At 42.6% G+C, this 11,196-nt stretch overlaps 2 protein-coding genes across 6 annotated transcripts; one reads left to right on the forward strand and one right to left on the reverse strand.

The window, feature by feature from the left end:
• The first annotated feature begins 2,513 nt into the window (after positions 1–2,513).
• Positions 2,514–7,877, forward strand: ipp (intracisternal A particle-promoted polypeptide). Of its 4 annotated transcripts, none has more exons than XM_086272326.1 (11): positions 2,514–2,794; positions 3,328–3,429; positions 3,816–4,229; positions 4,951–5,162; positions 5,319–5,538; positions 5,666–5,821; positions 5,940–6,107; positions 6,208–6,345; positions 6,840–6,962; positions 7,161–7,381; positions 7,463–7,877. In XM_086272326.1, the coding sequence occupies exons 3-11, from the start codon at positions 3,887–3,889 to the stop codon at positions 7,685–7,687; spliced, it is 1,806 nt and encodes a 601-aa protein (XP_086128452.1). In that variant the 5' UTR covers positions 2,514–2,794; positions 3,328–3,429; positions 3,816–3,886; the 3' UTR covers positions 7,688–7,877. The 4 variants fall into 4 exon arrangements, with proteins under 4 accessions (XP_086128452.1, XP_086128455.1, XP_086128453.1 ...); XM_086272329.1 differs by lacking the exon at positions 2,514–2,794 and adding an exon at positions 3,083–3,134; XM_086272327.1 differs by lacking the exon at positions 2,514–2,794 and having other exon boundaries at positions 3,113–3,429.
• LOC147308796 (transmembrane protein 69-like) lies at positions 7,053–11,043 on the reverse strand. 2 transcript variants are annotated; one of them, XM_086272332.1, is made up of 2 exons: positions 10,761–11,043; positions 7,053–10,577 (listed from the first exon to the last, which is right to left on the reverse strand). In XM_086272332.1, exons 1-2 carry the CDS (start codon positions 10,767–10,769, stop codon positions 9,879–9,881), a joined length of 708 nt encoding a protein of 235 aa, XP_086128458.1. In that variant the 5' UTR covers positions 10,770–11,043; the 3' UTR covers positions 7,053–9,878. The 2 variants fall into 2 exon arrangements, with proteins under 2 accessions (XP_086128458.1, XP_086128457.1); XM_086272331.1 differs by having other exon boundaries at positions 7,054–10,577; positions 10,693–11,043.
• Between the last annotated feature and the right edge of the window lie 153 nt (positions 11,044–11,196).

Consider the following 11,196-nt stretch of genomic DNA (forward strand, 5'->3'; position numbering starts at 1 on the left):
CTCTCTGTTTTTTTTTTTACAAGCTCACAATATAGCTGGCTTATAGGCTGAAGGCAGGAGATCCTGTTGCCTGCCAACAAGCATGTAGGCAACAGACTGAACCATTAAACACCATGCAGACACATTTCCTTTGATACCGCCACAAATAACAGCTTAGATGTCACTATGCTGTGTATGTGTCTGTACACACACACATACATCTCAGGAAGAAAGTTAACAGGTTGGATTCCCGACCCCCACTGAGCTGTTGAAGTCATGGAAAAGAAAATTGTTTGAGCCTGGGCGAATTATGGTCAATGATGCACATCAAAGTTTCTGAGTGAAAATGATGTTGTGAGTTTGTCCCTTTTTTTGTTTTCCCCCTCTTTCAGTACTTTTTCCTCCAGTGACTCGGTCCGTCTAAGGAGAAAAACGCCCCATATTGTTACAAATCCAAATGTATGCAATGCTATACTTGGTGCTGTACATATTCATCACAATATTAAGGTCAGTAATTTCTGGATTAGATTGTTAAGCCATATGTTCTCCCAGTGACCCAGAACGGTCGAGATTTCTTGCTGTGGGCTACTGGTATGTGTCCTCAAGCAAAATGTAAACAAAAATCACACTAACCTAATCAGTTTGGAAAAAGATGCAGTTATTGTATAAGTTAACCTGTATTTGAAGTTGACTTTTAGAAACTGAAATCAAACTTTAATGATTGGATGTGCTCAGTTGGAAATAGCATTAGTCCTGGATACAAGTTGATCTAAAATAACGAGTTATTATTGGCATATATTTTGCTATAACTGAGTGACCTCTGGTAGCTTTGATTTGAACAAAGAGACTCGGATCGCACTGAAACAGGAGCGGACACTGATCCAGCTCAGACACAGGGATGAGACACAATCAGACACAATGCTGTTTGTTGACAAACCATCAAGATCCAGAACCACAGCCAAATCAGATTTTCAGATACCGCCTTAGACCAGGGATGGGCGATCCCTCCAGTTTTAAAACAGGTAGAGCAGGACGCCCTCAGCGACAGTTGGGGTGATTTTCCTTCCTCCTACTTCATGCAATATTATGTTGTGCTATTTCTTAAGGGAAGGTGGGGGTGGGGGAATCGTTTCTAAAGCTGGACAATCTCATTGTGGTACTTCAGCTCTCAAATAGATTAAAAAAGAAGAAAACAAGAAGCAGCAGCAAGGCACGTGGCCAGAAAACTAAAGTGGCACAAGACTGACAGACACTGCTTGGTCTGAAAACATAAGGCTGATGATGATGATGGTGGTGGTAAAGGAACGAAGGAGTTACACACAAAGACTGCAGCAAGAAGGAAAGTTCACTATTAAGTATCTGCTACAAGTTAGAAGAATATCACACAGATTCTCCCATCATCATAGGGAAATCCCTTGTTTTGTGTTATCGGGTAAGCTTTTAATCTGAAGCCCTTTACTCCTATATGCAGCTTTAATCTGTCAGTTTCATTTCATAATGTTTTTCTTTCTTGGTAAAAGAAAAAAAAAGGATAGAGCCCCTGATGGGGGGAAAAAAGTCAGACACACTGCACTTAAAGTGGAATGGCAATTATGGTGAGCACTTTCCATAGGATGACCTTCGCACTATTTACTTTGTCTCCCACGACATGGGGAAATTCTTGGTACAGTCACCGCAGCGGAGAGACAGGATGACCAGAGAAAACAATGATGACAAGCAAAAAACTCTGGAGGGGGAAAAAAGAGGGACTTAAAAAGAAGAGCATTTTCACACACTGTAAGAGTTTTCAACCAGAGGAAGTATGTCATCATATTCAAGTTCATTTTAGTACCTCACCTTAAACCTTAAAACCTGTTTTACAAGAGACACCTCCCCAGGCAGCAGGATGGAGAACAAAAGGCACACTTTCATGCGACAAATACACCTCTGTCACACACACACACGCACACACACACAATTCATTTTCATGATTATTATTTTATATAAGAGTCTAAACTTCAGCCTGGATTTTCTATGAATGTCTGATGGGCATGTTGAGTGTGCAGGGAGCATGTATGTAACATGTACCATCTGTGTTGGAGGCTGCTGTCACACGTCAATGAAACGCTAATGAGGCTCTTGAATTGCAAAGTAGCACAGATCACCTCACGACTGCTAAAAATGAAATAATGTGACTAACACACCAAGTGGAAAGTGACAGAGGGAGAAAGAGCTCACTGAAGGATGACAAAGAGCCCTATCTGATAAATGGAACACTATATGATTAGTATTTGACTGGGATAAATATGTTACACAGTAAAAGAAAAATAACAATAATAATAATCGGGCAAGGAAAATGACCTTTAATGACAATTCAGTATTTCAACACCAGAGAACTTTTAAACTTTTAAAGAGCCACTTTAAGTTAGGATATACAAATCCCTCACAGGTCATAGCACGATAAAGAGACTCAAGGAGAGAATTAAAGTTACATGGAGCTGTTTGTTTTCTAAGCTTCTTCAGTTTCAGGTTTTAGCTTTGTCTTATTGGTTTACTCAGAGCCAGTTTAAGTTGTGTCTAATAAGCTAGTTGTTGAGCTAAGGTAATGGTTACTGTGGAGGCCCTATAGGGAACCCTGACCTACTGGAAATTTAACAGCGCAGGGCAACGGGAGGGAGTTCCAGCAAGCCGAGGGTGGATCTCAAAAGCTGGCTAGGCTGGCACTTTAGACTTTTTAATTGGCTGCAGCCACGACATACTCTCTTGTGCATCACAGGGTGTTGAAAGAGCTGGAAATACTAGTTGAGTGATGGGTGTTAGGAGACTTGTATTTCAGGTGTGTAAGCCCAGTGATCGTTACCGTTTTTTTTCGCTTTTTTAACTGTAGTTCAGATGCACTTTTTTTCAGCAGACACGGTTAAAGGGCCCAGAGTCCCAGAGTGTATGTACTAACAGTTTTCCAACATAATACTTAAACTAATCTGATCCCAAGATAAAGTAAACTGGGCAGCCCAGTGAGTCTGACAGTGGGCTCAACCGAAAGAGCTTAAAGCCTAAAAAAATAACACTGTACCGGGGGACAAATATGTAGGAATATTGTGATAATTTACGTTAGGTTGCTATGGCCTATTGTCAAGGACATGCCGCTCCTTCAAAGCCAACACTGCCACCTGGCGGTGAGTGCTAATACAAACCTGACCTGAATTTGGGGCAAACTGGTAATAACGTTTAAATTAATTATTATAATTAGACTAAAATAACAGAGAAAAATATTTGTGTAATTTAAATTGACTCAAAGATAAAAACTTGTCGGTATCAGTGGTGCAAATTAAAAGAAATTAATTTTTTCCCCTCTCGTGGATCAATTAGTTATGTCTGGAGATTCAGACCAATGCAGTCGGTCCAGGAAAAACGTATTGACAGCCTGCAGGCTGACGGAAGTTGCCTGCATCCTCATCAGCAAACTTAAGGGTGAGTTGCCAGTAAATGCAAAATAAACGCTGCATTTTTTTATTTTTATTTTTTATTTTTGTACTTCCGTCAGTAATTCTCCGTCTGGAAAGGGACTGGTCGAGTATTGGTACTGTCGTGCAGACTATGATCACTGACAAGCACCCTAGCGAGCTGCCAGACGGCTAACATGCCCGGCAGGTGTGTGTGTTACAGATCATATAACAGCAGTGGGATGAGTGGCGACTATTTTTTTTAATGCTTCGTTATGTTTTCCTGTGGAACCACAAAGAAGGGGAGGTTTACTCTTATTTGTCTTTCACCGGTAGCCGATAAATCAGAAGTTGCTGGTTACACAACAATGCACTGAGCCTCTGTGTTTTGGTTTTGTGTGCTGTGCTTTTCAGGCCCGAGTCTCACAGGAGAGGAGGATTGAGGATACTGGCCTCCATGGTAAAGCAGAGGTACCTTCGCTGCCATGTCCTCCATCTCTGTGTCGACGTCCAGTGGATGCTGCCGTAATCCTGGTGCAGCTGCCATGGCAACCCAGGGTTTAGAGCAAGCTGTGCTGGCTTCAGATCGCTACGCCAGACTCATCCTGGCCCAGATGAACAAGATGCGCCTCCGCTCCGACTTCTGTGACGTGGGGCTTAAAGTCGGCGGCCGTGTCTTCAAGGTGCACCGGCTAGTGCTTGCTGCCAGCAGCCCCTACTTCTCTGCCTTGTTCGCTGGTGGGATGAGGGAGGCAGACAAAGAGGAAGTGCAGATCCTTGGAGTGGACACTGATGTCTTTGAAATCTTGCTGGAGTTCATATACACAGGTTTGCATCAGCCCTGATATCCCCGTCTTGAACTTCTTGAATATTTGTGTTGTTTTGTAGCATTCCCAATCTCTCAGATATACTTTCCCTTCAAGACAGCAGTGTTACCTGTTAAATGCAAATTAACTAATTAAGGCTGTTAGCAGATATTTGGGAGTGTGTTTGGAGACTAGGAAAATCTCATTCGTGTGTATCTTCTCTCTGGTCCTGATTAACACACCTGCCTCCTTTCCAACATCAATCTCTCTTCAGCAGCTGATTCAGAATCCAGCAGCTAGGCTTCACACTGCATCATAACAATCCTGATTTCTGTCCATTGACAGACTTTACCGATCACATGTAAAGCACACATATGGGTATGACCCTGAGTTACAAAGCAGAAATGTTGATCCTTCGCAAGAAAGTTTGCAGCGTTAGATCTACAGATAGCTGTACAAAGTCATGGCTTAAATGTAAAGGTGATTGTATTTCTGCTAACAGGTCCTTTTGGGGTTTTTATCTTTTTAATGTCAGTTTTTGCTCTTTTATTATATTACATTTTAAATTTCATTTAAATTTGGCTTCCAGTTTGGTTTTCTATGTCTTTTTTTACCTTCCTTCTGCTTTTACCCATCTGTCAGGGCTCTTTAATAACTAATTTTTTACAGTGATATGTAAATGTAGGCACTTATTTGCTCAGTCTCTTTTTTCCTAGTTGGAAATGTGCTCTCTTTCTGTTTAGGAGTGATCAGCGTCACTGTGGAGAATGTTCAGGAACTGATGGTGGCAGCCGACATGCTGCAGCTGAATGAGGTGGTGTCCATCTGTGGGGAGTTTCTTAAGGGTCACATGGACCCATCCAACTGTGTGGGCATCTTTCAGTTCCTGGAGCAGATCGCCTGCATGGACATGCTGGAGTTTACTGAGAACTACATCCATGTTCACTTCCTAGAGGTACACACAAAAAACCAAGTCTGTGTTTTATTTTCTGTTAAAATGAAACAGTATCATCAATTTCCATCAGCAACAACATTTATGTTACTTAAACTCTTTCTGTAGTTTCCACATCGAACGTTCACAAATCGACCCTCTCGACCGCTTCCCCTCTAGGTGTGTGTCACTGATGAGTTCAGGGGCCTGTCAAAAGAGCAGCTGGTGAGACTTTTAAAAAGTGAGGAGCTGAGGATCGAGGATGAGTACCAGGTTTTTACGGCAGCCATGGAGTGGGTTCTCCAAGACGTGGCAAAGAGGAAAAAACATGTGGTAGAGGTGTTGGAACCAGTCCGCTTCCCTCTGCTTTCCCCACAGAGGCTGTTCAAGTACATAGAAGGTAGGAAACTTGTGACATTCTTCCTCCTGTTGCATTTAATACTTTCAATGTCGTGTGTTTAATACATTGTTTGAAAATTTGAAGTAACTCCTGAGATTCAAAGCCTCATTTTTTCTTACATTTTTAGGTATTACCGACTTCAGCCTGCGGGTGGCACTGCAGACTCTGCTGAGAGAATACACTGAAGTCACGAAGTCCCCCAAAGAAAATAAGATGTACAGTCAACTACAGCCAGCCAAGATGAGACCCAGAAGAAAAGCCAGGAAATACCTCTATGCCATAGGTTTAGTATCTTTGCTGTGTTACGTCTAAGTGGGGTGGAGTAAAGGGTCCCAAGATTTAAATTAGTCTTGCAATGCAGCAGATCTGATGGTGGAGCTTTTCTTCTTGTCTCATGTCAGGAGGCTACACTCGGCTGCAGGGCGGCCGTTGGAGTGACAGCCGGGCGCTAAGCTGCGTGGAACGCTTTGACACCTTCAACCAGTACTGGACCACCGTGTCGTCACTGCATCAGGCCCGCAGCGGGCTAGGAGTCGCAGTCCTGGAAGGCATGATCTATGTGGTGGGAGGTGAGGGAGAGAGAGCTGGGAGTTTGCTCTGCTTTAAATAGAGAATTAACTTTAATGAGTAGAAATCTGACAACAAATGGTCTTTTCTTTTCCTTACTAGGGGAAAAAGACTCGATGATTTTTGACTGCACAGAGAGATACGACCCAGTTACGAAACAGTGGGCCGCCGTGGCGTCTCTGACTTTCCCTCGATGCGGAGTCGGTGTCTGCCCCTGCCACGGAGCTCTGTATGCACTCGGTAAGGGTCACACTAGAACTGGAACACACCACCTAGTGGTTTAAAGAAATTCTAAGAACTTAGAAGACAATAGAAAACACTGAAAGTGAAAATTTAAATGCACGAGTTCTTGCTGCAGAAGTTGAGGTTGTGCAATACCACATTGTGAAAGGACAATAAAATAGCTTAGTAAGTGTAATTAAATCATAACGGGCATCATGGGAGTATTTAGGAGAAAATGTGCCTGATTTAATTTCACTCACAAACATAATAGAGAGATGTGGCAGTCTGCAAATGCAGAGTGAGAAAGGGCTTTCTTACAATCCGGGATGCTGCGTAAAATATAAACATAAACAACATGCAGTGATTTGTAAATCTCAGTAGAATGCAAAAAATGTATTGTATTTAAAGAATGCTTCAAAAATATTTGCCCAAATAAGTGGTGAGATGACCGACAAGTGGTGACACTTTCTTCTGCACAAACTTTAAGTCGTGTTTTTCCTGTTCTTCTGCAGGTGGTTGGATTGGCTCTGAAATCGGAAAAACCATGGAGCGATATGACCCGGAGGAGAACAAGTGGGAGGTCATTGGCAGCATGGCTGTTCCCCGCTATTACTTTGGCTGTTGTGAGTTCCAAGGTGTGTCCGTCCCTTTAATACATTTAAACAAAATAAATGCATCTGTATAATCAGGCGTAAAAGCTTTAATCAGATTTGTTATGCAGAAGAAAGAATATAACGAGAAGTACTTGCACTGTTTTCACATTTCTCTTTGCACGTCACCACCTGAACCCTCAGTTCTGGAGGTCAGCTCTAAACGCAATGTTTTTTACCCAGGCTTCATTTACGTGATCGGAGGGATCAGCGACGAAGGGATGGAGCTGCGCTCAGCAGAGGTGTATGATCCCATCTCGCGTCGATGGAGCGCCCTGCCCGTCATGGCCACTCGACGGGCCTACGTGGGCGTCGCATGTCTCAATAACTGCATATATGCTGTGGGCGGCTGGAACGAGGCTCTTGGTGCTTTGGAGACAGTAGAGAAGTACTGCCCAGAGGAGGTAAAGAGCCAAAATAATCTGTTTACAAATTTTAACAGATGCTCCAACGTTCTCCTCACGTCTGCAAACGTCTGTCCGCAGGAGAAATGGGTGGAGGTCGCTGCGATGTCTACGGCACGCGCCGGTGTATCGGTGTCGGCAGTAAACGGGCTGCTGTATGCGGTTGGAGGAAGAGCAACCACCAGAGACTTCTCCGCACCCGTAACGGTAGATTCCGTGGAGATCTACGACCCTCACCTGGACACCTGGACCGAGGTCGGCAACATGATCACCAGCCGCTGCGACGGCGGGCTGGCTGTGCTCTGACAGACGGGAATGTCCTGCACCTGAATCATTCACCAAACACAGCATAAACTGGAGAAAAGCTGCACCTTAAGAGACATACAGAAAAGTGTGTTTTGGTTTAAACAGCCTTTCATATGTTGTCATAGTATTTATACAGGGATGTCTCCTTTTTGTTTTTTTAAATTAATCAATGAATATGAACATGAAAGCACATTTAGTACTGAAATCTGCCAAAATGTTCTTTTTACTGTTACATGACTCTCCTGTGTCCTTATTTTCAATTCAGTCACAACGTTAGAACAATATATTTGAAGGCACAGCTATCTTGGTGATGACAATTATTTTTTATAGAAGTTCTATTTTTGATGAACCACAGAGGGTTTTTTGAAAGTCCCGTGGGGCACTAAGAAAACTGCTGGCGGGTGATGAAGCACTGTTTAGTTTCTTTTAAAGAATTTTTGGAGGGCGGTGCATTACCACTCCGAGCCCTTGAGCCTAGTTGACAGTAGAACCACATAAAACCTATGGCTGCATTAAGTTTAAAAATTTCTGTGGACTCGAACAGCATGCCAGAGCGCTCCTTTTCATTCCACTGGATTATTTATGTACATATGTTTCTACTAGTGCCTCTCCATCGCTGTTTACACTTCATTCCGAGCAAGTAAAGACTGCTTTATCATTTCAGATTTGTACTATCTGATGTTGAGGTGTGCAGCCTATCGCTTAGAAATATGTTCAGCATCTTTATGGTACAGCATCACATTTCCTCTTGTTTTCAAGCTGACCGAAGTGGTGCCACAGCACAGCTTCTTTCTATCATGCACAGTTAAACCTTTGCAAAAACACAATACTACACCACACTGATAATGCTGCTTTTCAGACTTAATAAACATCGCAAAACAGTTATGTGTATGCTTTATTTCATTTTAACCTTATTCCCTTCTTTTTCAGTGTAGTTAAAATGTAATAATCCCCTCTGATAGTTCTGTGCAAACACCAGCATGCAGGAGGACATTACTCCCCGATATCCTAGGTGATGGTACGTAGGTGTGTTGGGTTCATTTGTGAACGACCATGTTAGTATTATTAGATTCGTTGCACGGATGTAAAGCTGTTTGAAGCAGGAAAGTTTTCTTCTGTATTGTGCAAACAAGCGAACTACAGCAGTCACACTTGCTGTAATTACACTGGACGTCTCACTGGGATTGTGGCTCATCTATTTGGAGCCGATGTTTACAAAACACTGAGACTGTAAATGTGGGATCACTTACTTCCAACTCTGCTATAAAAACTCCAGTGTGTCTGTTTAATGGACAGCCATTTCTACCTAAATGTGAACTTCAGTTTCCTGTTTTCAGCTGACAGGAGTGCCACTCAGTGTGGTCTTCTTCTCTTGTAACGCATCTGCTTCAATGTTTGACATGCTGTGCGTTTAGAGACACAAATCTCGATACCTTGGCGGTTACTCATATCAGTCCGTCTGGCACTAACAACCATGCTACGTTCACCTTTCTTCCCCATTCTGATTCTCAGTTTGAACTTCACGGGCCTAAATTAATTCCTGCCATGTGATTGGCTAATTACCGGTATATATCTACATTAAAGAACAGGTGTACCTAATAAAGTAGCTGGTGACCTTAAAGTTTTTAAATGCAAGAAGAATGAACACCTTTATGTGACTGACCGGTGAGAAGCAGCTAAAATTAACAACAATCCGATAAATAATTAATGTTTAACACAGCCGAGGCAGCAGGTTAGAACTCCTATAAACAAAAGCACATGAATTTCTACAGCTGTTTTGACTAAAAGCTGCCTGAAGCTCGATTTTTATTATTTCAACTTTTCCCATAAAAAAAGAGATGTTTAAATAATCTGTTTAAACACATGTTCCAGAAGAGTATTTTTCCCCTGTGTTTAGCGCAGCAAAGAGCATGATTCTGCATGTGTTAAAGGAATTCTTAAGCCCATTGTTTGTTCTTTGCTATATTTAGGTATTTAACTCACTCCTCATGAGATGGGAATTTCACCAGATATTTTGCAACCCAGGAAACAACTGCTATTTATTTTCAAATTATTATATATTATTTACATAAGAGCAAAATTGGCTCATTCAACTGTAGCACCACAACGACTGTCTGCAGATGTTCACCTGATGTTTTCCATTCTTATGTTCATGCAGTTAAAGAGACAAACTATCCTCTTAAAATCACTTCTAAGTCTCTATGAACTTCTTCTCTGGACAGAGCTTTTTAAGCACCAACGTGGCCACCAGAGAAAAGGTGGCAACCAGAGTGAGAACAGTTCGCATGGCTTTGAACCAGGCAGGGTAGCCAGGCAGAAGAGTCAGGTCGTAATGCAGTGACAGGCCCAGTCCCATTACAACAACTAGAGCTCCTTCAGCTATGTTGTCCCTGCAGAGCAACGCCAGCCAGGCCAGAAGCGACGGCACCACACTGTTACCCAAATTCATCCAGTCTGGCTGTGCGGGACTACCAGCTGGGATGGCAAACCCCCAACGGGCACCTCCCAGGAACGACACTATAGAAGCTCCGTACACCACTTGAGCATATGCCACTTCAGGGTGGAAAGATTGTGTAGCAGCCATGAGAAAAGGGGCAGAAATAAAGGGGATGAGACCAGAAAATCCCAGGTACAGAGCTGGTTTGGGAGCCTTGGCGAGGGCTCTTAAACTGAAACCCTCTTTGCTGTCACTTCTCTCTGATTTGCCTCTGGAATCCTCGTGGCAGAGATGTGATGTGTGCCAGCTCACAGGTTTGATGTTCAACAGTCTGCTGGTGGTAGATGGTCTGAATGACATAAAGACAGAGGAGGCTCGAGTGTGAAGCAGCACAGTTTTTGTGCTGTAGTTTGGTAATCTGTTTATTTGCTGAAGACATCTCCATACTGGAACCTGAAACCATGCACAATCACAGAACATCATGAATATTCTGTTGGCACCTAGAGAATTATTGCATTCGTTAGTAGGCATGATATATTTATCAAATGAAAACTTTTACTATTCTTACCCCAGACAAAATACGTCTTCCAGAGACGAAGCTAATCATATTCGGCGTGGAAAAAGAATCACACTTACACAGCACATGCAATCTGAAGTTTCAGTGACGAGATACACCCTGAGCTAACGTTGGTGCAGCTAGCATTAACCTCAACCTGATGTAATACAAGGCTGTGCTAATGTAACAACCTATAAACCACAGGATTTATAGTTACCTAAACGTTATCATATAAATGTTAGTCAGAGAACGGTTTTCAGTGGCCACCGAAAACACAAAAACATATAACAAATTGTGAGAAAGTTCATATTTCATATGCTAAAGTAGAGGTCGTTTGCTTGCCGTCAGGATATCGGCGCTCGATTAAATGTCTGTCTCTTAATATTTTTAGCGGAACCAGACTGACTCTGATATCGACTGGATTGGCTGTCCTTGGCGGGGAGGTATTATGTTGCGTTCAAGGTTGCAAAATCCCACATTGTTTACTATTATCGCCGTTTTCTTTGAATATTTAGA

This window comes from Aulonocara sp. 'chitande type north' Nkhata Bay, linkage group LG18 (genome assembly GCF_057382095.1).
Source record: "Aulonocara sp. 'chitande type north' Nkhata Bay isolate Kocher_YH1m ecotype deep benthic linkage group LG18, A_spYH_male_GT1.1, whole genome shotgun sequence".
NCBI classification, from domain to species: domain Eukaryota; kingdom Metazoa; phylum Chordata; class Actinopteri; order Cichliformes; family Cichlidae; genus Aulonocara; species Aulonocara sp. 'chitande type north' Nkhata Bay.

What these genes read in the sequence shown, in the direction of transcription:
- LOC147308796 (XM_086272331.1), bottom strand. Translation starts at nt 10,731, where the DNA reads ATGATTAGCTTCGTCTCTGGAAGACGTATTTTGTCTGGG. An exon ending in GAAGACGTATTTTGTCTGGG is followed by an intron (nt 10,578 to 10,692) that starts GTAAGAATAGTA and finishes GCATGGTTTCAG; the next exon opens with GTTCCAGTATGGAGATGTCT.
- ipp (XM_086272326.1), top strand. Translation starts at nt 3,887, where the DNA reads ATGTCCTCCATCTCTGTGTCGACGTCCAGTGGATGCTGCCGTAATCCT. An exon ending in GCTGTTCAAGTACATAGAAG is followed by an intron (nt 5,539 to 5,665) that starts GTAGGAAACTTG and finishes TTACATTTTTAG; the next exon opens with GTATTACCGACTTCAGCCTG. An exon ending in TGGCTGTTGTGAGTTCCAAG is followed by an intron (nt 6,963 to 7,160) that starts GTGTGTCCGTCC and finishes TTTTTTACCCAG; the next exon opens with GCTTCATTTACGTGATCGGA.